Source organism: Ictalurus furcatus, chromosome 7 (genome assembly GCF_023375685.1).
Source record: "Ictalurus furcatus strain D&B chromosome 7, Billie_1.0, whole genome shotgun sequence".
NCBI lineage: Eukaryota > Metazoa > Chordata > Actinopteri > Siluriformes > Ictaluridae > Ictalurus > Ictalurus furcatus.
In genome coordinates, this window is record NC_071261.1 from 32,415,792 (window position 1) to 32,440,791 (window position 25,000).

The window sequence follows — 25,000 nt, forward strand, 5'->3', positions numbered from 1 at the left end:
CATTCCAGGATAGAATCTGGATCTGCCACAAGCCCAGGATAAAATGCTTACTGAAGTAATATCATGACCTTGTATTTCCACCTGATTCCAAGCAAACCATAAAGTGCTGTGTACATGCTTTTAGAACAACTGTTTCTGCTTGGTTCTTTGGATGGTTTGAGGATTGTTCGTACCGTATGAAGTGTTGATGTTAATAGTATAGCCTCTGTGTTGCTTTCTAACTGAATGAAGTCATACAGAGCTCGCTCACTCCTCCTGATGAGCTCCACACCTCCAGAGATCTGTCAGAGCTTACAGCGGCGAACGGCCTCATCCTCGTTCAGAGCTTTAAAGGAGAGCGAAAAGCCGAGCAGTCTGCAGTCTGGCCTCATCTGGAGTGAACCTGTTTGGAATTTCAATCGCCTCTTGTCCCCACTTGCCTGTTTGATTGGCAGCTACGCTCCTTTAATTCGGGTTCTTTTTTTTCTCTCTCACTGCTGTTACCATTATCGCAGCAGTGTAGGATAATCTGTGTTTACAGCTCAGATGCAGATTGTTTCTTCACATCTCCTTCTTCATCAAACGTCTTCATGTGATGACTGCACACAATATCGCACTGCCCTGAATGTGTCTGAGGTCCGGCACCAGTGCAACGCTTCGTGGTGTATGAAATAGCTGTGAATTTGGACTTATGTGGAAATTTGTAAGAAGTCGCTAAAGATATCAAATACTGTATTTGTTAAAGTTAAACTCCACACTCCTAAACGCACTGAATATGCTTATTTATTGGAATATTTGTGACACGATGAGCGCTAATTTGTAGGTTGGTGCTGAGTGATAAGTTAGCATTGTGTTCTGTGATGATGTCACAGGGAGCCATTGGGGGATATAGCTATAACATAGGGAGGCATTAGCTAAAATGTTCTCCAGTTATTATTATGGATTAGCACTAAAAGACAGGAAGTATCTTTTATTCGGCTAAACTCATACTTTCAAATGGTGTAACTCTAGAAGATCCTTATGGCTCGGGGTCTGCTCAGTGGCTAAATGATGCTAAGTAGCCCTCAATGACCGGACATGTATACACATCTCATAGAAACGCGGAGCATTTATACAACAGAGAAATCGGATTCTCTTGATGTTTTCAATTTTGTTGTTTACGGACACATTCAAGAAGTATGTTTTTACGATTGCAACATCGAGGACGTCGACAGGTCACTGAAAGCCGAGGTTCTGCTCAAGCAGATGCTATAAACTCAACTGAACAAAGTTAGCTAGCTAAACACCTTAGTGTTTACAATCTAGTGTTAGCTAGCCAGTTTCTTGATAGATTGTAGGTGAGCTACTTAGGTTTGTCAAAGCAATATAAATTGGGTCTGTTAGCTAACTAGCAAGCTAAGCCTGCTAAAATCTTAGCAAGTGCAACGATATTATAGTTAACGACTTACCCAAGATGAAATGGGTGCTGCGAAGGTGCTTTAACTGCCCGTAACAACAACCGTATTTGTAACGAAACACAGGGATGGACAGGAAGTAAGCGAAGGAAGCGCTGTCTTTATTAATAAACAAAGAAACAAACAAACACAAGAAACGTGGCCTAGGTTGAACAGGACTATGGTCTAGGGAATGGAACAGGGACATGAGACCGCTAGCATGCTACCCACATTCACTACTGAACTAACACATGCGCTAAACACTACAAACGTTACTAACGATACAACCGATAATACTGCACGAAGTGCGCAGCCACACAAGGGGTTTAAATAGCCAACATAATTACACTAAACATAAACACCTGGCTCAAATTAAGCTACACCCTCGCACACCCAGCCAATGTCCAAGCAGGAAGAGAACAAAACCAAAACAATAGTGTCACGTGTCTTGTTGGAAGCTGCGCCGCAGTGCCCTCTGCCGGCTGTGGCGTAACAGAACCCCCCTCCAAAGGCGCCACTACCGGAGCCCCAAAAACCTACCTCCAATGGGGGTCCTGGGCCCCTGGGAAAGCTGCCACAGAAAACGAGGTGGCCTCCGCCGGGCAGCAGACTGGCGGAGCACCACCCCCGGCGGCATGAGAACGCTGGGCGCCAGTCCTGCTGGGGACGCCACCCAGCCTTCCAGTCCCGCCGGGGGGGGGGGGCCGCCCAGCCTTCCAGCCCTGCTGGGGACGTCGCCCATCGTTCTTGTGCTGCTGGGGATGGTGCCCAGCATTCCAGTGCCGTCGGGGGCGGAGCTCAGGGTAGCTGCCTCGGCCGGGCAGGGCAGCAGGATGGCCTCCTCGGCCGGGCTGGACAGCAGGACAGCTTCCTCGGCTGTGCAGGGCAGTGTGACGGCTTCCTCAGCTGGGCTGGACAGCAGGACAGCTTCCACAGCTGTGCAGGGCAGTGGGACAGCCTCCTCAGCTGGGCTGGACAGCAGGACAGCTTCCTCGGCTGGGCAAAGCAGCAGGACGGCCTCCTCAGCTGGGCTGGACAGTGGGACAGCATCCTCAGCTGGGCAGGACAGAAGGACAGCCTCCTCGACAGCTGAGACCTCCCCGCAGGTCTCACGCTGGAGCTCTGAGGCCACCAAGTTGACCTCAGATGGGGGGACAGAGGTTGCCATGTTAACCTTTGGCTGGAGCTCCACGGCTGAGACTTCCCTGTAGGTCTCAGGCTGGAGCTCTGCGGATGCCATGTTGACTTGACACAGGGGCCCAGAGGTTGCCATGTTAACCTCCGGCTGGAGCTCCACGGCTGAGACCTCCCCGTAGGTCTCAGGCTGGAGCTCTGCAGTCGTCGTTGCCCCCCCCAAAAAAGTTCTGGGCCAGCCTTCAATTCCAGACTGGGCAGCGTGACTGGATCTTTAGCAGGGCAGCATGGTGGTGCGTTGTTCCGCTCCACGAGACGGGAGCGAAGCACTTCTTCCACGCTCCAGAGCAGCCGATCTGCTTCTTCCATCCGCTGCTTCCGCCGCACATCCTCCTGCTCATTCTGTAACGAAACACAGGGATGGACAGGAAGTAAGTGCAGGAGCGCTGTCTTTATTAATAAACAAAGAAACAAACAAACAAACAAACACAAGAAACGCGGTCTATGTTGAACAGGACTATGGTCTAGGCATTACTCGGGAACGGAACAGGGACATGAGACCGCTAGCATGATACCCGCATTCACTACTGAACTAACACACGCACTAAACACTACAAATGTTACTAACGACGCAACCGATGATACTGCACGAAGTGTGCAGCCAGACGAGGGGTTTAAATAGCCAACATAATTACACTAAACATAAACACCTGGCTCAAATTAAGCTACACCCTCGCACATCCAGCCAATGTCCAAGCAGGAAGAGAACAAAACCAAAACAATAGTGTCACGTGTCTTGTTGGAAGCTGCGCCGCAGTGCCCTCTGCCGGCCGTGGCATAACAGTATTCTGTTGGCTTGGAAACATGTCTGGTTCAATAGTAAGCTGTAAAAATGCTTAAAAAAAGACACCCGTTATGGTTTTGCAAAAATTCAGTGATCTCAATCGTCATTAATAACACTTAATTTTTAGTTAGCTTTTCGTTAGCTCCTAAACACACACTCACACACACACACAAACCAAGCCCTTCTTTTCTCACTCACAGTTGTCCAGCAGCATTCATTCTCTTTTACTCTTGATGAAAAATTAAGACCAAAAAGCCCAGCTGTTTCATTCAAAGAAAAGAAATGGCAGCCTATAAACGGAGGAAGAACTAGTGCGTCTTGTTGGTAGCCCACGCGTTGTCATAGCCATTTTGTGAGCTTAGCCTTTTATGGAGTATGGTGGGTGTGGCTAAACGCTTGGTAATTCACAGCCGATTGCTGTTCGTCGACTCGTGAGTACAAAAAAAGATTTTTTTTTTGTTCATTTTTGTCCCTGAAAACATTTACACACGGCTTTACTAACAGATCGATGAAGGAGGCCGGAGGTGAATAAACACCGGATGAAAACAGGACCGTGTGTATGACTACAATGGCAATTCTTAGGTGACAAGTAAGGGGAGATGATATGATCGCTGTATGTTTAGCATTAGGGGAACTGGATGGCTGTATTTGGATTAGTAAATGAGTTTACACTTCTATGTGTTACACTGCATATGTTCATTTATGCGATGTTTGGTTGATAGTTTCTGACTCTCTACTCAGTCGTAACGGTATATACAGTAAATCTATAACATTACGTATATACTACTGTATAAAGAATGAGAGAAAATGAAACCTCGATATCCAGACATCGTCGTTCGTCATTGTGATGCTTGTGTGTGTGTACAGTCATGTGTGTAAACCAGAGTCTCGCTACATGAGCTGTTCAATCGGTAATGAGCCGCCGCTGCCACTGTATTCATCGCCAAACAGATAATAGCGGGCTGAGGACGACACAGGAAGCGGAAATAAAAACGCTTTTGATTAAAGTTCTGAAGCCCTTCGGTGTCTGATTAAATCGTAAATTTACTTTGCTGATAGCGTTAGACGTTAGTTGGACGATAGAGACGCGCGCGGGTTCTCTGAGGTATAGGCAGATGATCCACTATTTACATCATTTTACATGTTTAATGATGTTATAATGATGGATTTAATAATATTAAAAACAAACAAACAAACAAAAAACCTCACTGACAATACCAACAGTAAATAATGTCAATTTGAACATCATTAAAGATTAGGGTATAATAAAAATGTTTTAATTAGATTTGTATGCAGTGTAACTGCTATTATTATTTTTTACTGTTGTTATTATATATATATATATATATATATATATATATATATATATATATATATATATATATATATACATATACGCACACACACAGTATATAGCCTGAAACAGGTACTATACACAGATGTAAAAATTCTGGAAACTCCTTGGAAACTCCTTGTGAACTCCTAGTGAAGATTCAGGCACCACAAAGGCATTCTAGTGCTCTAATACATTATATACTTTAGTAATATACCTAAAAATCAATATCAACAATGATATATTTAAAGTGACAGGACCCGCTGCTGATTTAGACCTTACGCCTGTCTTCCACACAGTCCATCATTAATCACCTGAACACTCCTATTCCAGAATCATTCACCACTAATAATAGTCTCATGAATATTTAATCGGTCCTTTTTTTCCCCTTCCTTTTCATGTTCTCAGGTTTTGTTGATCACATGATCGATCGTATAAAAACAAGAAGACTTCATGTACATTATGTTTTTTTTTTCTTTGCTAAGTTGCATGAAATAAGTAACAGAATATTACGACCGTAAGTGCGGTTAAAGAATAAATGGTACGTTTCCTACATTAAGCTATAAGTCTTAACCCCGCCCCTTGTCCTAAAAACGTTACCGTCACAGTTGAGTTTCTCGGAATCATTAACTGGTCGAGCGAGCATCAAATAAACGAGTGTCACATTTGAAATGCATCATCCAGATGTTTGGCTAACCCCCCCCAAAAAAACACCCTCGTGAAGATTTATTTATTTATTTTTAAAATCCGTCCTGAAAGAGAGTTGAATGATGGGTAATTTGGATTCGGAGTGGAGGTGGTGGAGTTAACGTGTACTCACCGGGGCGAGAGCACTTTGAGTGCTGCTGCTGTTGTTACAGCAGGAGAATGTTAGCGGTCGAGGAGTGGAGGCTTTCACAGCTCTGCCTTATGACGCTTGCTTTGTTTTGTTCTTGAGAAACGATGACTGACACGGCAGAGCAATTAACATCAAAACAAAAATCCCAGAGTTGCACATTTCAAAAAAGTTATAAAATCCTCCACCAACAAAGTTCTGGCATTTCCACACCACGTCAACTTTCTCAGAAGTGATGAAATCTGCTGCGGTGACGGTTATGGAGTTAGAGACAGATGAGCTGCGTGTTTCAGAACTGATTCGGAAACTCTACAGTAATCCTACTGTTTCTAACTGTTCAAATCGATCTAAAAACAATTTACAGGACGATCGGTGTAAATTATTATTTTGTTTAAAGAGCTTTTTTCCCCCATTCAGTACCACCCATTCAGACACTAAATAAAAGAGTTACATGTTTCCCAGAAGACAAAATAATGACAATTTACACCGATCATCCTATTCCAAAAAGTTTACACCCCCCTGGATCTTAATGTATCCTGCTACCTTCTTGAGCATCAGAGAACATTTGCACCTTTTGTAATAGTTGTGTACGAGTCCCTCAGTCGTCCTCAGTGTGAAAAGATGGATCTGAAGATCATATAGTCGCTATTGGAAAGGAATCAAATATGCAGAAGATGCTGGAAAAGTAAAGAATGCGCAGGACCTGGAGGATTTGTCTGAAGAACAGCAGGCAGTTTAACTGCTCAGGACAAACAAGGGACTCATGTACAACTCTCACAAAACATAAACACATCATGTCGTGGATCATCCAGGTAACGACAAACGGGATTAATAATCGAGCGTGTTTAAACTTTTGAACGGGGTAATTTTGATAAATTCAGCTATAATCTTGTCTTGTGGACTATATGTAAACATCTGTAATGTGAAATAGTTATGTGATCCCTCTTATTTTGTTAACAGTATTAAGATTTAGCAGATTCTGCAAGGGTTATGCAAACTTTTGGGCACAACTGTGTGTAAAACAGGAGTGTTTTATTGATTCTTAAATGAAAATGGGCGAAAACAGACACGCTCCCGAATGGGCTCCTATTGTTGGGAGATCAAGAGCTCGAACCCCAGCAATGAATCACAGTCATCTGTGAGTCTGGGAATCCAAGAGAGCAAACACGACCATGCTCTTTGAGTGGGAGGGGCATACTCCGCTGTCAGCCAGAGTGACACTAGCCAATCGTTGCTGTCTGTAAGCTCCTGTATGCAAAAGAGGGCAGATAGCACTTTCCTCCGAGTGTGTTACGCTGCACTGTGATGCATCATGGGCAGCTGTTTGGAAAGCTGTGGATGGCTGTCCACACATGTGGAAGGGAAGAACGTGATATTCTTCACCCTCCGCTATGTGAGGGGAGAGCTGACTGGTGGGACTTGGACAAAATTGCAAAAGAACTTTTGTCACGTTGACCACGCCCGGCACTGGCTGTAACCTAAACCACTGATATTTATTCAATTATCCATAACTACCCATGGCTTTGATACGGGTTTTGTGCTAGTCCACTTCATATTCTCCGTGTCGATCCGCAGCGATGACCCTTTGTTCCTCAGTGAAGCAAAGCTCCATTTTTTCCATCATACTGCATTAATCTCATTAAGGCTCTTCTCAGCCTTGTTAATCAAAGTCATTTCTCAACCCGCTAAATAATGAATACTACATGGACCGTAATGGCCTCGATTAAGTTCGCTGTCTCGTCGAACATAAGCTCATAAGATATGACTGAAGCTTTGTGTTGGAGAGAGCAGGAGGAGAACACGGGTCTCCAGCCGTTCAGTAACACGACCTTTCTGCAGGGCTTCACGAGGACTAGCTCGTATATACAGCCATGAAAAAGACATTACGGCGTCATGGCTGAAGGATCGAAGAGGTAAAGTTAAATGGCAAAAAATTGCAGAATCTCACAATGAGGGGTGGAGTTAGTGGTAAAAAAAACAAACAAGAAACTTTACTATCTGTAAATTCATTGAGAAAAAAGCACTCTTGCTTGTTAAATTGTCATAAGAATTTCAAAAAGGAAAAGGTTAGGAATGTTAAAATTCAGGAAGAAAAAACCCAATTGCGAGTACAATTTTAACAAAATTAACAATTTTTTGTTTGATTTCATATTAAAGAAGTCGTATTACAGGAAAAAAGGAAGACAAAATGCTAACTGATATCTGCCAAAATGTAACGATGCACAATAGCGCCATCATCAGGCTGGCCTGGATCCCGTCGCATTCTAGAGTAGTGGGAACGAGCCTGAGCCTTTCTGCCAATTTGGGTGTTTCCTGGCCTTGTGATGTTTGCGCCAGTTGTGTTTTTCTTTTTTTTCTTTCAATTAAAAAAAAAAGTGCTTGGACCCCTAAATATTCATTAAAGTGCATTGCTCTACTCAGCATCTGTCCATCCCTGGTGCTGCAGAATAAACAGATTAATAAAAATACACAAGGCAGCTGTGATCCAGCTTACCCCTGAGCTCGGCTTTGCTCTCGTTTTCCTTTCTTTCCCAGTCTCTCATTTTTTTTCTCTTTTCTTTGTCGTTCTACAATAACACCTCCATCCATCCCGACCGACGTGAGCTCAAAGCAGCTCCACTCGTCAATCTCAGAGACTAATCCCAAATATGCAGCACAAAAGAACAGAGAGAGCGAGAGAGAGAAAATGATGGGGGGAGAGACGAAGAGAGAGAGAGAAAGAGGTGGGTTGGTCCTTGGCAATCACATACGCAATTAAGAGTGCTGAAAGAGCCAAGCTTCAATCATCGCTTTTCTCCACTCTCACAAACGGCGATAAGATTGTCTGAGCTTAAGCCTCCTTTCCTGGGTAGCTGAATCCAACAGAGACAAAAGAACAGAGCGGAGGGAGGGACGGAGGGAAAGAACTACGGAGAGAGAGAGAGAGAGAGAGAGAGAGACAGGGCACTGAAATGGTTTAGGGAATGAAGTACCTGCTACTTGGGTGTTACTTCGGTTATGGTGACCTGACAGGGGATTACACACATTACTGTCTGTGTTTACAAGTTTACTCTGGATTCTGGGATCCTGATTGGTCAGAAGGTGGTGATTAATTTCCTAGAACAGCAGCTCTGACAGTAGCGCAGGTTTATATTAACACGCTCATTCTGATACCTTATCGTTTCTATAGCAACAGCTCGTTTACACCGGCTTGTATGGCGGACACATTACGTAAACTAGTTTAAAAAAAAACTAAATCGGTGTAATCTTAAAGTAAGGAGATGTTTATTTAACATGTAGGAAAGGAGTCTCCAGTGTCAGCACTTTGTAACAGTCAGAGGTAAAGCTGTAAGTTTAAGACAGAGGAGTTTACACGTTCCGGTGAGAACAGGAACAGACATGTTTTGTGGATGTTCCACAAACATAAAAGGGAACTACAAACGGATAAAAAGTATGCTGTGGTACAAGAGGAATAAAACACAAACTGTAATAGGAAAATAATCAACCTCTGTGTGTTATTCTTTATGTAGCATTTTACTTTCACTAAATCATCTGTTCTTCATGCTCCTCCTGTTCCTCCTCCTCTTCCTGTTCCTCCTCCTCTTCTTCCTGTTCATCTTCCTCCTCCTCTTCCTCTTCATGTTCCTCTTCCTGTTCGTCTTCCTGTTCATCTTCCGCTTCCTCTTCCTGTTCCTCCTCCTCTTCCTCTTCCTGTTCCTCTTCCTGTTCCTCCTCCTCTTCCTGTTCCTCCTCCTGTTCCTCTTCCTCGTCCTCTGTGCAGGCGTACATGGAGGATCACCTGCAGAATCAGGATCGTTTGGAGAAGGAGTGGGAAGCTCTGTGTGGTTACCAGGCCGAGCCATCCGCTTGTTCTTCAGCGCAGGATAAAAACAACGCCAGGAAGAACCGACCCAACGGCGTGCTCGCGTGTGAGTGTCCTGAACCGCACGTGACACGTTCATGCTGCTTCTGCACACGTGTACAACACACGTCCATCACACGCAACACAAACGAATACAGCTATGCCGCAGCCTCATAAACATATGAGACAATATCAGAAGACCACATTGACATTGTTTTTTTTTTTTATTTAAATAAACATATAAATAGAGGAGTATATTATTTCCTGACATACACAATTGTGTACAATATATATAAACATATTTATTATACATATTAATTACTTAATAATTGTATGACTAATACTCATATTCCTCAATTTCCTCACAATAGCTTCACGATTGTTGTTTGTTTGTTTGTTTGTTTGTTTGCCATGTTATTCATACAAAACCACTGGCCCTGGAAACAGCAGTTAAAATGCACGTTGTGTAATAACATGTAATAGACGTGTTATAAGCGTGTCGTATATGTTAGTAGACTAACACGATTGATTGTTTCCCCTCTATCACAGACGATCATTCCAGAGTGACGCTGAAGGCTGAGAATAACCAGAGCAGCTCAGACTACATCAACGCCAGCCTCATCGTGAGTGCCGACGTTCACTTCCTTCCTGTTCGGCTGCTTTACACAGAGACGATACTGAAATCAGTGCCATTGTAGTACTGAGGATATTACGAAGACTTATTAAACCGCTGAAGTTAATTAAAATGTTAAAAAAATCTCAGTGAAGGAGGTATGGCCTGTGTGTGTGTCAGTCTCAGTGAAGGAGGCGTGTCCTGTGTGTGTCAGTCTCAGTGAAGGAGGTGTGGCCTCTGTGTGTCAGTCTCAGCGAAGGAGGCGTGGCCTCTGTGTGTAAGTCTCGGCGAAGGAGGTGTGGCCTGTGCGTGTGTCAGTTTCAGTGAAGGAGGTGTGGCCTCTGTGTGTCAGTCTCAGTGAAGGAGGTGTGGCCTCTGTGTGTCAGTACCAGTTGTTGGCTGCTTATAAATATCGTTGAAACATCAGATTGTTAATCCAGCACTGAGATGAAATTTTATCTGTTATGTGTGTTAAAAGCTACATTTATAAAAAAGACGTCCCAGGTCAGTGCTCAGCAGTGAACAGAACACAGGACAGAGAGTTAATGTTGAAGTCAATCTGCCCTCCCGCTCTCTCCATCTCATCGGACCCCCTCGAAGGGAAAACAAAAGAAAGTGAGGGTTTTTCTCTTTCCGTCAGAGCACAAGGGGCCTCGTAACTATATCCCAGCAGGAACCTGACATGAAAACTGCCATAATTACATCTGTCAAACACTGGTGCCTGCTGCCTCGTTAGCAGCGTCACAGCAGAACAACCTCGAAATGAGTCATCTGTGACATTTTTCCCTTTTCCAACCCTCCGGTCTGCAGTTAACTGGCTGCTCAGGGTTGAAGGTTTTGGCCTTTTCACACACACACACACACACACACACACACACACACACACACACACACACACACACACCCCTTACCTCTCTGTCACACATGAAGACACACTCTTTGTCTCATCAGTCAAGAGAAACTGGCAGTATTATGAAAGGGATCTCTTGCTGCCGTTGTCATGGTAATGACAAAAGGGGGCGGAGTCCTGTGGGGAAGACCAGGGATTGTTTGAAAATTTGCAGGATTTCTTACAAATGGCAAGAAGTTTAATTAATATTATCTATATAATGAATTAATGCATTGTTACTAATTATAATTATTTGATTTTGTTATTTGTTTTTTGTGAAGCCAGTTTAAAGCTAAAACATGATGAAAGAATAAATTAAAAAAATAATAAAAGAATACATAGTTTGAAAAAGGTCAACACAGATTTATTATTATTTTATTTTTTTACAAGTTTAGAAGTTTGCAAGTTTTTTACACACTAAAATATGCCAGTAGGTGGACTGGGTACTTTAATTTGCCCCTGGGTGAAAAGTTCTGGTAATCTTTGCTGGACTGTTGCACCAGGATGAATTCTGCCACCTCACACCCAATGTTCCCGGGATAGCCTTTAGCTCCACCATGACCCTGACCAAGATGAAGCACAACCCCAGCCCCAGCGTTCCCAGTACTATCCTGAGCTTTGGAATGTTTTTTCCACTTATCTCATCCATGTTGGTTTTTCTTTGGATTCTCCCTTTGGTTTCCTCACATCTCCCAAAAACATGCCAGCAGGTGGATTAGCTAAGCTATATTGTGCCTAGTAGTTCTAGTGCTCAGTGTTGGACGGACTGGAGTCCCGTCCAGTGTGTGATCCTGCCTCGATCTCAGTGTTCCTAGAATAGATTCTGGATTTACGGCACACTCGACCAGGATATTTAACGTTTAGCAGATCATCTTTGGAGTACCAACTCGTCCTGGGTCCTAATTTCGAGTTCAAATTCGGACTCTATTGATACATTATATGAAACGTTGGTGAAAGATTGATAAACATAATTGGACATCATGCTGAGGGATCATGACGGTCATCAGATTAGTTTGTAGAATGTCGAAAGCAGACCAATAAAGGTTCTAGACTCAGGTAGCCCCTCTAGATATCTGGTTACATCCCACCTCAGGCCATGCGACATGCCAGTAGGTGGACTGGTTATACAGTACTAAATTGTCCCTAGGTGATAGCAGTGGAGTGAAATCCCATCCAGGGTGTATTCCAACTTCATTCTCAGAGTTCCTGGGATAGATTTAGGATATATTGCACCCCCTGACCGGGATAAAGTGCTTACTCCAAGATGAATGAATCCAACAAAACCGCTCTTGCTTTGGGATCACTTTGAGTGGTTGAAAAGTTTGTTTTGCCCTCGAGACTTACTTCAAAACCTCTACAAAAAAAAGCAGGTACTAGGAATCAGAGAGGATTTTATCAGCTTTAATGAGGAATCTACGTTTGACTCATAACGTGGTGAAACAAACTAAAGGGTGGCAGTTTCCTGGCAATCATTCTTATTTTCCTCAGTGTATAATTTTTGTGCTTGTCAGATTTGACAGACAGATCCAAGCCTTATTTGCATCAGTCTTTCTCTCTGTTGTCCTCATGAAGTCTCTTGGCGTGGCCCAAAGTGCCTTACGCTGCAGTTATTGTCGAGCTGGCACTTCACTGATCCACTTCTCAGCTTGGAGTAATTAGATTTTACGAGCGCGATCATCTTTTTAAGTTTGGGATGATATATCCGCTTTAATATCTCCCTTTATGGGAAGCGAGACAAGGGCAGTCAAAAGTCTGGTATTAGCTGTCTGGCGTTTAATGGCTCTTGCTGACTATAAAGGTTGTGCTAAGCAATTATATCCATTTGGAGCCAGGCTAATGGCTGTGCATGTCGTTCATACTAACAATGGAGCTTTGTGTCTGATTTTTTTTTTTGCTGCTGCTTGTTCATTGAACGTCAGGGCGATGCCGCAATCAGGGTAGCGGTACAGTTAATTTATCCGCGGCTGGATTAGCTTTTATGATGAGAAGCGAACACTGATCCCTATCACGGATGATTATATTTTGCGTTTTATTTTTTATATCGTCTGCACGGTTTAACGAATCCACACAAGACTAAATCAAGGTCATGAGATCGTAATGTGCGTGCATAATGTGGGGTAATTTTATCACGATTTGAGTTCACTATTTTAAGTTGTTGAGTTTTTAACATAATGTCGGCGTTTGCGTTAATTCAACGCTCTCCCTGGTTTGAAGGATAAGCTGACTGAGTACTCATTACGGTATTTAATGGAATGGATTTTGTAAAAAGGGTTTTAGGGGTGTATTTACAGTCAAAACACAAAACTTTTAATTGAAATACTCTGAATTCTATGCAAATTAGATCTAATGACACCGATCCTGTGGGGTGTGCAGTCCGACTTCCTTCAGTTCCCCAATCACAGCTTTAGTTCCTACCTGTGATTAGTTCCCATGAAAGACTATATATGGTTATATCTTATTCTGTCATATAGGTGACTCTTGGTAAATGTGTATAGAGACATTAAGAAGAAAATAAAGCTTGAAAGGAAGTAGCAGAAATGGTTAGAGCCTCTGTTGAGTGTGTGTAGCTAGTACAGTTAGCTAGCTTCGCTAATCTAATCCGAGAATTAAGATGAGCACGTGACATCTAAATCATACAAGCAGAATTTCACACTGATTAGTGCGTTATTTAATCAGAGTTCAGCTTCTGAGTCTGAATGGAGAGTTAGGCTGAGAGTCAGGGTTAGCTCCGGAAGCTTCTCTTGCTACACCAAGCTTATTAGAATTCCTTGAAATTGTGCTAGACTTCTCTTTAGCGAGTAAAGACTGCCTTTCTTGGATTATGCTCTCTTATACTGCCTGGGGACAATAGTGTCCCAGCTTGATCCCCTAACATGGGAGCATACCTGTGCTCCACTTAGCCGACTTCCTATTGTGTCCACTCAGAATGGCTGCGTTCCAATCCGCTGACGATCGACTTCTCATTAGCGAAGTTCCTTTGTAACACTCTGGGATAATGTGAATTATTCAGCGGCACTTTCTGCCACGCTCTCTAAAGGGTCTCGGGGAACAACGTGTGATACTGAGACGGAGAGAATGGGTAGGAACGCTGAAGAAGATGAATATTAACAAGTGCTAGTCAGGTTCCACGGTTAGCTATTCATTTAAAAGTTATTGATTTGGAAGCTGTGCTTGAACAAGAGCTGTTTAATTTAGTTGATATTTTCAGAGTACAGCTTTTCCTCCTGTTTGAAAGATGCAAATTGATTATTTTTGGTGGCTAATTTGTGTGTCAGTATTCATCGAGGCCAGTGCATGATGGATGGCATCCTAGTTTTCTTCAGTCAGACACACAGGCACAAACAGACAGGTTTCATCTCCTAGATGCCGAGCGTCTCGTCAATAAATATATTTGATTACAGCACTGCCGGGCTTTAATCAGCGATCCAGCTTTACTCAGACGTATTAAAGACCACACAGACACCATGACTGCTCAGAGAAAAGAACGGACCACGCACTGCACAGAAAAGAGGGTGAAAGAGAGGGAGGGGAAGTGATGGAAAGAGGACAGCGATGGAGGGATCCGTGAGGGATTTGGCTCTGGACTCATCAGACGATAGCCTGTTGATTTTCTTTGTGATTTGTCTCTAGTTTTTCTTTTGTTCCACATCCATCTATGCAATTTCCTTTAATAAAGTTTGGGCAAATAAACGAAGGACCAAAACTGGATTTTTTTCATTACCAGGGAGGAGCAACAGCCAGAGGGTAATCAGTGGCACTGGTGTGGTGTGAGTACAAGTTTGTAGATTTGTGGGGATGAAGTTAAGTTAGATGAACTATGACTTAGCCGTAGTGTCTTTAGGATGCTCGGTCCTAGTGCCTGTCAGTCTGTGGAGGAGGTGTGGCCTCGGTGTGTGTCAGTCTCAGTGAAGGAGGCGTGGTCTCTGTGTGTGTATCAGTCTCAGTGCAGAAGGCATGGTCTCTGTGTGTGTGTCAATCTCAGTGATGGAGGCGTGGCCTCAGTGTGCATCAGTCTCAATGAAGGAGTCGTGGCCTCGGTGTGTATGTTAGTCTTGGTGATGGAGGCGTGGCCTCTGTGTGTGTCAGTCTCAGTGAGAGGCGTGGTCTATATGGAGGCGTGTCCTGTGTGTGTAGTCTCAGTGAAGGAGGCGTGTCCTGTGTGTGCCCCAGTCTTAGTGGAGGAGGCGTGGTCTCTATGGAGGCATGTCCTGTGGGTGTCAGTCACAGTGAAGCAGGCATGGGTTCTTATTTTGCAAAGAATCATTGATCATATGGCATCAAAAGAGCTCTAAATCCTATCAGATTTAACTACTAGTGGCTTTAATCATATTTTCATACATCAGGTTGATATAATAATCACACTTACTATATTCATGTTACTTACTTTATCCTTTATTCTTTATCTCTCTCTCTCTCTCTCTCTCTCTCTCTCCCTAATTTTGCAATTTGTAAATTTCTTCCAGCTGCTATTGTAAACAATTTGCTCTTAATTGGCAAGCATGAATAAATAAATGAATAAATGAATAAATAAATAGCAAGTACATGACTGAACCAGGAGACCAGCCAGCTGCATCATTTTAGTATATGAGCTTTGTTAGTCTGTGTACCACTACTAATCTCTCTCTCTCTCTGGTTCTGTAGATGGACCATGACCCTCGTAACCCAGCCTACATCTCTGCTCAGGGCCCTCTGTCATCTACGGTGGCTGATTTCTGGCAGGTGAGCCGTAAACATACGATGTTTTGCTTTTCTGACTTATGGTTTTACACTAAAGTGGACAGCAGGATCTCATTCAGAAACATTTAGGTGGGCAAGAAATGATTTTGTTAACCAGTTAACCAGACATGACGATGCGCATAAATGCTCATCTTGACTGCTAACACTAGATAGCTAACATGAATTCACCCAGCATGCGGCACCTGCTCAGAAACGTGTGAACAGAATAATAACAGCCTGTGCCATTGTCAGCAGTCGAACGCTCAAACTGAATCAGAAATCCTGTCAGCTAACATGTTTAGTGATTCTGAACTTGACTGAATCTGGATCAAAAGACTGAGCTCTGTCTGCTTAGTGACAGCAGGCTTTTAGCATTCAGCTAGTTTGTGTCACAATATCTAATAATCATGCTAGCTAACATTTGAGAGCTTAGGAATAAAGCTGTTGCATATTAGCATTAACTAACTAATGCTAATGTGTTTTTCCAAGTTCATTGATGAAGGAGACGCTAATTTACCATCTGGAGATAAAATATAAAAACAGTCAGCCTTTTTCTCAAGCTTTTGGATAGTCATGTCATAGCCAAACAGATATAGGTCTGATCAAACTGATAGTCTGATAGTGGTGCTGATCCATGATGCTCCAGTTGGAATGAAAGCTTCAACGTGGGGTTAGTGTTCAGGTGGAACCACCTAAGACTGAGATAAATAAACCAGCATCACATCCGTGCATTTCAGGGTTGTGATATTTACAATTTCAGCAAACCTGTTAATGGATGTGTTGTTTGCTTTGCTTCGCGTATTCATTTAAGCTCAAGGCGTGCAGGATATCTCGCTCTCGCTTTGTTAAAAGTACACTTTTGATTGAACACCCTGCTCACGCAAATTGATTACGCTAATGCATTTGATGTCACCCGACCTTCCCTAGCAACCGACCTGCATTCGCCAACTAATGGGACGGTTGCTAATTGAGGTTACCGGTTGCTTGTATTTATCATTTTGCCAATTACTGAAGGGGGGGTGGGGGGTGGGGTGAAAAATAACGATCTCAATTGAATTAATTTTGTACGGCTGAATCGGAGGGAGCTGGAGGTGTAAAGACTCCAAAAGCTTTCATTAAAAATGCTCCATTTGGATTAATGATGAATATGAATGCGTCGGTCCCTGTCAGTTATCTTGGCCTGTTTATGTCATCATCTGTCATTTCGATTAAGATTAGCGCAAAAAATACCCCAAAAAGAAACGAAAACACACTCATAGCGTCTACCTTCATTATCTCGAAGGTCACCCGCTCCAGCGGCGTGAATGGCGGGATTTGTTCTGCTCCACCAGTGCGATTGTTTGCTGCTTTGGCTTTGACCTTTGCTTAACCTTGCATAGCGACGTTAGTCACTGACAATATTTGATCACCTGCTTCGGAACATTTGTATTAGCTCATCAGACGGGCTCCAGTTTGCAGAGCCATTACTCCGTAATGACGAACAAAACATCACGACTTAGTAGCTTAATGAGGTAATGAAGCAGAAGAACCACATCAGAAATCATTTTTACGATTCTTAAGCAGCCATTTAATGAGAGCGCTGAAATGGAACGGTGAGAAGAAGAAGAGGAAGCTGTGGGCTGTGTTTGACATTCTGAAGTTGGGACTAGAAGGTAGAGAGAGAGAGAGAGAGCGAGAGAGAGAGCAAGAGAGCGAGAGAGAGAGAGAGAGAGAGAGAGAGAGAGAATCCCGGAGAGTTACTGTTGGAACTCAATTTCCAGATTAAAGACAAAAATAGTTTAAAAAAAAAGTGAATAATACAATAACGATACAACGAAAGAAATCTTTTAGCTGAGACACATAGAGTTGTTTGTTTGTTTGTTTGTTTTCAGTGCATGTAAACAACCTCCTCATCACCAGAGTTGCACCAATCTTTATTCAATAATAAATCTAATGTAAAGAACAAGCGAGGCTAGCTAGTAAGCCGATACTAGCTAGGACTTCGCTATGGTACCAGCAAACAAGGGACATCCCCCGGACGATGCAAACGTCCACTTAGGTCCGCATTTTGGTCCGGTTTATAACGAGGTCGTTATCAAATCATAACACTACTGAATGTGTTCATTTCAGCGAAAGTCCCCTAAGTGTCCCAAATGGCCGCTGGACGTCCTGTGAACATCCCCTTGAACATCCGTAGGACGTCAAGGGGACCCTACACATGTACGTTTGGGGGATGTTTGTAGAGGCCATGTAGGGGACGTCCTGAGGACCTTTTTTTGTCAGCTGGGGTTACAGTGTGTGCACTGTGGCATTTTTCCTTTCTATATCAGCACATAATGGGCAAAAATTAATAAAATAATAATTCCGCCAAACAAAAAAAAAAGGCAAATGTGAAGCACTGTTAATTAACAGCTAAATGGAAATACAACCAAAATCATATTTCATATTTTTGCCATAGACCTTAGGCATCTAGGAATTCTGTGAAATGTCACGTATTAGCGGCAGTCATGGTGGCGTAGACTCACAGCGTATTTCACTATAATGGCTCTCGAGGGACGCACTGAACGTGAGCGCGATTAGTTTACGGTCGGGACCATTGTGTTTTTATTGGCCCTCGTAAAAGTCCGAGTTTTCCCCTCATTTTCCTAACGGCCACAACGGGCCATTATTTCTCGGAAGGACACGGAGAAGGTGTGATTAGGAGAAATGGAGCGAGAAACGTCAGCCCAGACAGACAAGAAGAGAGATAGAGTGGGAGGGACGACAGCAAGCCAAGCGATTGAAAAGCAGGGCGGTGAAATGAACTTAAACTTCAATTACAACTAGGAAACGGTTTAGCTAATAATAGTCAGCTCGGCCGCGAGGGAGCACTTTGTTAAGCGAAACATATGCTACATTTAAGTTGCTTCAGAGTTATTGCATGCATCCAAGTGGCAATAAAAGCCCAAGCGCTACCCCATGAATATTTAACTCTAAAATAGCAGAAAACAATTTCAAGATGATTTGAACATGATTTTGAAAGACGAAGTCCTCAGTTAAGGTTCTCTTTGACCACAAGAGAGCCACTTTAGGGTTTTTGAACAAGACTGTTAACCCTCCACTACATGGTTGGCTTAGATCATTTATGTTAGTTTAAAATTTAAAGGAAAGGCACCCAGTATTTACATTTATTCCAACCTTGCATAAGTATTCACCCCTTGAACTTTTCAACATTTTATAGTTTTACACCCTGGAATTGAAATGGACTTAGTTTGGATTGTTACCATTTGATTTACACAATATTTCAAATTTTTTTTTTTTTTTTGCTTTGTGACACAAAGGTTAATTAAACAACAAAAAAAAAGATTTTTTAAAAATGTGTTGGTTGTATACAGTGAGTATTCACCCCCCTGGGTCAATACCTGCAAGTGTTCTTGGATGTGCCTCTATCAGCTTTGCATATCTAGTTAGCACGTTTGTCTTGCTCCTCCAGGGTTGGGGGTTCGAATCCCACCTCCGCCCTGTGTGCATGGAGTTTGCATGTTCTCCCCGTGCTTCGGGGGTTTCCTCCGGTTCCTCCCCACGTCCAAAGACATGCATTGGCATTTCTAAAATGTCCACAGTGTGTGTGTTTGTGCCCTTTGATGGATTGAGGCCTTGTGCCTCAATTCCCTGGGATAGGCTCCAGACTCCCTGCGACCCTGTAGGAAACGCTGTACAGAAAATGAATGGGTGTTGCCACAGATTCCCAGATTTACAGTAGATCCAGTTTAGGGATTTCACATGAATAGTGGTGAGTATTTGCACAGTCATGCCACATTTCTTTATTATTTGTGAATTATTTTGCCAGCTATGTAGATTTTTCTCTCTACTTACAGTAAGTATTGTGGGCTATAATATTTGTGTAGATTTGTGACATACAGTATAATCCCAATTATGTCCATTTCAGTTCCAGGTTGTAGCGCTACAAAATGTGGAAAAGTTAAAAGGGCCGGGGTGTGGGGAGCAAATACTTATGCAAGGTGCTGTGCAATCTAATCCTGGCAAATATTTTCTATATATATTCTACCTCTGCTTGAGTTATATATATCGCTCATCCTGCACTGTTGTATTGAGTCAGTGTGTTGTCTCATGTATTACATCTTTGGCCTTGGATATTCAGTATTTGTAGATTTATAGAATGGTGTAAATTGTGAAACAGACTGTCACATGCCTGAGATATGGGCTGTTTGTCCAGACTGGTTATCTCAAAATCTTAACAAGGTGTTGACAAAGATTCTTGCTGTTCGTCATCATGATGATCAGTCTGGCTGTGTGTATTTCTGCCTGAAACATCTTGTGGCATAAGCTCTTTTTCATTTCTCCACTGCTGTAGATGGTATGGGAGAGCGGCTGTGTGGTGATCGTCATGCTAACACCGTTAGCAGAGAACGGAACCAAACAATGTCACCAGTACTGGCCAGATGAAGGGTCGGACCTGTACCATATCTATGAGGTAACGCGCTGTATTTTGTGTGCTTATCTACATGATTATGTCTTTCAAAGGTGTTATAGTCCACTACATTTTACCGTGTTCTTGCTGTGGTGCTGGAGTACCTCTGTATTGACTGGCTGGGGTACTCCAAAGCCAGGGTTGGGATTCAGAGTTGTAGTGTGTGCTGACAGGTGGACCTGACAGCTTTGAGCAAGATTTAGTTCCAAATCTAATCTTACATGCTTTCTTTGATAGTCAGATCTTCCTGAAGACATTGATTCCATGGACCCAGTGGGCTTAGATGAGGCTTAGCGCTAAACTTGGCAAGATCTCTCGGAACAGGGTTCAGGCTACGTATAGTAGCATAGACAAGTTTCCTGTGGCTAAAAAAATTCAAACCCATCAATTGTATCAAGTGATAGTTGAATGAAGTATGGATATTCATAAAATCAATACTGGGATTCACACTATGCTGCTTTTTTTGGTGAATAAATTCTTATGAAATGAGGATGGGGGGTGGGGGTGGGGGGTGGGGGTGGGGGGGCGACAGTGGCTTAGTGGTTAGTACATTTGCCTCGCATCTCCGGGCTTGGAGGTTTGAATCCCACCTCCACCCTGTGTGCACAGAGTTTGCATGTTCTCCCCGTGCATCGGGGGTTTCCTCCGGGTACTCTAGTTTCCTACCCCAGTCCAAAGACATGCACTGTAGGCTTCCCGGCATTTCCAAATTGTCCGTAGTGTGTGAATGTATGTGCGATTGTGCCATGCGATGTGTTGGACCACCATCCAGGGTGCCCCCTGCCTTGTGCCCCAGGTTCCCTGGGATAGGCTCCAGGCTCCCTGCGAACCTGTGTAGGATAAGTGGTATGGAAAATGGAAGGACGGATGGAAATGACGACTTGAAGTAGAATAAAATGGCATCATGTAATTACAGTATCATTCTAACTTCATTTGAAAGCATGAATTAAATTGCCAACTAATGAAGTTCCTCATCAGTTCTTCGACAAACCAGTGTCCTAAGTTATCTTTTTTTGCTTCCACAATCCAAAGCTTTTCATCCTAGCAGGGATGCAGTCATTCTCTTGTATCTCCAGGTCAACTTGGTGTCAGAGCACATCTGGTGCGAGGACTTCCTGGTGCGCAGTTTCTACCTGAAGAACGTCCAGACCAACGAGACACGTACCGTAACTCAGTTCCACTTCCTGTCCTGGATGGATCAGAATGTTCCAGAGTCAGCTCGGACCCTGCTGGACTTCCGCAGGTGTGTAAATGCATCTTTCCCCTTGGTGGGAACCAGGAGAGGTGTAATTTCAATCTTTTCTCAATGAAACATCTGGTATATTGGGCTGAAGATGGGGTTCAATGCTAGGTAACCAGAAGGTTGTAAATCTCATCACTGGGTTCTTGAGTAAGATGTCTAACTCTGTACTGCCCAAGTTCTTGCTTGGGTTGAACATATCTTCACAAAGTTTCAGTTCATTGGCCTTCTGATCCCATGCTCATTGTGCTCTTCGAGTTTTTCTAGTAAAAAGCCAAGTCTGTCTTTTTGCAAAATAAAAAACTCATTAAAATCCAATTGCTGTTATTTTTTTTCCTCATTCTTTTTGCATCGCAGCAAATAAACAGCAGTCCCTCGATAACAATCCTTAATTCAGACACTTGAGTTAAATGGAAAAACATTCAGCTATAAATCTATAGTGTCGGAAAAGCCGATGGCAGCACAAAAAGTCCTCATTTTTCTTCTGGCATAAATGTCTTTAATAGAGCGGGAGAATGCACACTCACAATGGGCCGGTTCACTTCAGCTTTATCACAGCTTTAGACGTTCACTCCGCTGGTTGGTAAATAGTACTATATCGGCAAATCTTCCAGCCTCCTGTTTGCTTTTCTTCCATCTATTTGAGCTTAAATGGGAAAATATGGATAATGGCAGCAGTCTGTCACAATTCCCTTTATTATTTTCTTTCTTTCTTTCTTTCTTTCTTTCTTTCTTTCTTTTATGTCTTGTTTAGCTTTCAGCGCACGCCTCCTTTAACTTTCGTTTCCCTGTGTAACCTTTAAAATAACCCCAGTGTTTGGACGAGTCTGTTATCATGACTCCAGCATGGTTCCTATGATCGCAAAATCATACTATTTCGTACAGTTCATTTCAAAGGGAACGTTCTGTACCGTAAAGGTTCATCATCGGTCGAGCGTCTGACGCGTACAAATTCCTGTGAACGAGCAGTTACTATAGAAACGATAACGTATCAGAACGAGCGCGTTAATATAAACCTGCGCTACTATCAGATCTGCTGGTATGGAAGAGCAATCGACACCTTCCGACCAATCAGAATCCAGGTTTCATACGTGTAATATATGCTAACATTAAGTGTTTTCATTACTGAATGGTTAACTGATAGTTCCTGTGGAAATTTCCAGAAAAAGCACCTCCTCTATAACAAACCCTTATTTCAGACACGTCAATAATTAAATGGAAAACGTCCGTCCGTATACCCTGGGTTATATTTTTAGGCTCCTGAACAACAGCAACAAGATGGGACACGTTTTTCCTTTCTCTCAGGATCACTCTGGAATGTTCTAGCTTTCTCTCGGCGTGTGTGATTAGTCCTTTCTCTCAGTGGCTGTCTCATTTTACAGCTTTTTGTTATGTTTAATGCTACGGCTTGTTCTGTTTTCGGCTGCCATTTTGGTTATTTTGCTGTCACAAATGTTTCGCACATTGAATGACAGACATAGTCTGCTCACCTCTCTCTCTCTCTCAGTCTCTCTCACTCTCTCTCTTTCTCTCTCTCATTCTCTCGCTCTCTTTTCGGTTGGCCAGCTAATTTAGCGGTTGCCACTGTCATTTTTGTGATGTTGCAGCTAGTTATATGAGCCCAGTTGCATAGTCACAAAAGTGATCATTGGAAACTGTATCTCTTCTTCCAGGCCCTGCACTCCTCCTCCTTTAATCTCACCATCCTTATTCCCATCCTTCCCTCCTTCTACTCCTTCATCCTCCTCATCCTCACGTTATGTAAACGTTTCTCTGTCCATGTTCCTTTTATGTCTTTTTCTCTCTCCTCACCACTTGTTTTCTGTCTACCTACCTTTTCTTTTCCTCCATCATCTATCCATCCTTCTCTCTCCTGTCTATTTCCTTATGCATGCCATCATATACAGTATGCCATCTCTCCCTTGCTCTGATCTTTCTATCTTTATAAGATCTCTCTTCTCTCTATGCGTCTGTCTATCTTTCCCTTTTCTCCTTCTCTCTTGTTCCTTCGTAAACGTCACTCAATCTTTTCCCTCTTCTCTCTCCATGTCCGCCTCTCTCCCTCCTTTTGTGTATTTTCCTCCACATTCTTCCTTCTATTCCTCTGTCCTTTACTGTATATGTATTTTCCCTCTCTTTTCTATAATCACTTCATCCTTCCATTTTGTCTTCTCTCATCATGTCTCTTCCTCTTCTTTCAACCCCCTTTTCTATTATTTCTGTCTCTCCCTCACTCTCACTGTACATCTCTCGCTTTATTTATTCTGAGTTGTCTGTATCTCCATATACATATCTATCCCTTTGCATGTCTCCGTCAGCAGTTCTTCATTCCACCTTTTCTTTTCTTCCTTTCACTTTTCTACGTCCCAGCATTCCCTTGCTTTCTGTCCACCTGCTCCATTCTTGTCATGTTACTATCATTCTCTTCCTTCTTCTTCTTAGCTTTTTCTCTTTTGCACCGTTTCTCTCTTCCTTTCCTTCTCTCTCATCTTTTGTTTACGCCTTCCTAGTGGATAACCCTCTCTTCATATCTTTGTTGACCATTTGTTTTCTATTTCTTTCCATCTTCCAATCTGTCTTCCCCAGATGATTCCTCATCTCTGTCCTGCTGCTTCAGTCATCTAAAGGACTCTCTCTCTCTCTCTCTCTCTCTCTCGTTCTCTCTCTCTCGCTCTCTCGCTGTCTCTCTCCCTCTGTCTCTCTATCTCCCTCTCGCTCTCTCTCTCTCTCTCTCTCACTCTCTTGCACTCTCACTCTCTCTCTCCCTCGCTCTCTCGCTCTCTCTCATGAAATATCAGATCCTTTTCAGTGCTCTTGTTTTCTCTCTCCGTATTTTCATGAATTTTTATTTGAGATAAACTTTTCTCATTTTCTTTCTCTTTTTTGAAGGAGGTCGTTCTAAATGAATAATCCTTCGATAATCATCCTTAATGGATATGTTTTTCCCATTTCCCATAGCACTGGTAAACAGCCTTGAGGTATTCACTCAGATGCAAGTGTGTGAGAGAAAGAGAGAGAGAGAGAGAGAGAGAGAGGGTGGGTGGGTGGGGGGGGGGGTCGATGCACGATGAAAAGAAAACACAAAAGCATCACACCCTTAAAAAAAAACCACAAAATTAGGGCTAAGAGACTTGGTTTCCATGGTAACACCAAGGGTGGTGTGAAACGCATGAAAAGTGTGTGTGAGTGTGTGTGTGACTGTGTGTAGTGGGTGTTTTTCCACTCAGGCGTGTAACACTGCTAATTGTGTGTTAATGGTAATGTGTCCCAGCCCACCGTGGTGTTTGTCACCCATTTAACAGGGTTTATCGCTCTCATTTTCACAATTTAGTTGTTTTATTGCACAAACATTGTAATGTTTATAGCATTTTATTAGAACACTGAGTTGAGACAGACAGAGTTCAATATTTCAGAGCAGCAGTGGTTTCAGCTGAGTAATAATAATAATAATAATAATAATAATAATAATAATAATAATAATAGTTTTTTTTTTATATAGTGAATAGTGAACAGATATATAATAATACATAGTGTATAGAATAGTGTAAAGGCTCATGTAGAATGTGTAGGTCAGATAGCTACCCTGTACATTGTATAGTTTATAGGTGTGTAGAATGATGTATAGTGTATAGGTGTATAGGTGTATAGGTGTAGAGATGTATAGTGTATAGAACAGTGTATACTGTATAGAAT

At 42.8% G+C, this 25,000-nt stretch overlaps 1 protein-coding gene across 1 annotated transcript in view; it reads left to right on the plus strand.

Annotated features, from left to right (window-relative positions):
* LOC128610749 (receptor-type tyrosine-protein phosphatase N2-like) overlaps positions 1 to 25,000 on the plus strand; it is a 42,261-nt gene that overhangs the window by 8,676 nt on the left and 8,585 nt on the right. Inside the window, exons 4-8 of the mRNA XM_053630167.1 lie at positions 9,319 to 9,466; positions 9,949 to 10,022; positions 15,543 to 15,620; positions 19,951 to 20,070; positions 21,144 to 21,310. Coding sequence (XP_053486142.1) covers positions 9,319 to 9,466; positions 9,949 to 10,022; positions 15,543 to 15,620; positions 19,951 to 20,070; positions 21,144 to 21,310 — 587 coding nt within the window. The remainder of the gene's footprint in view (positions 1 to 9,318; positions 9,467 to 9,948; positions 10,023 to 15,542; positions 15,621 to 19,950; positions 20,071 to 21,143; positions 21,311 to 25,000) is intronic.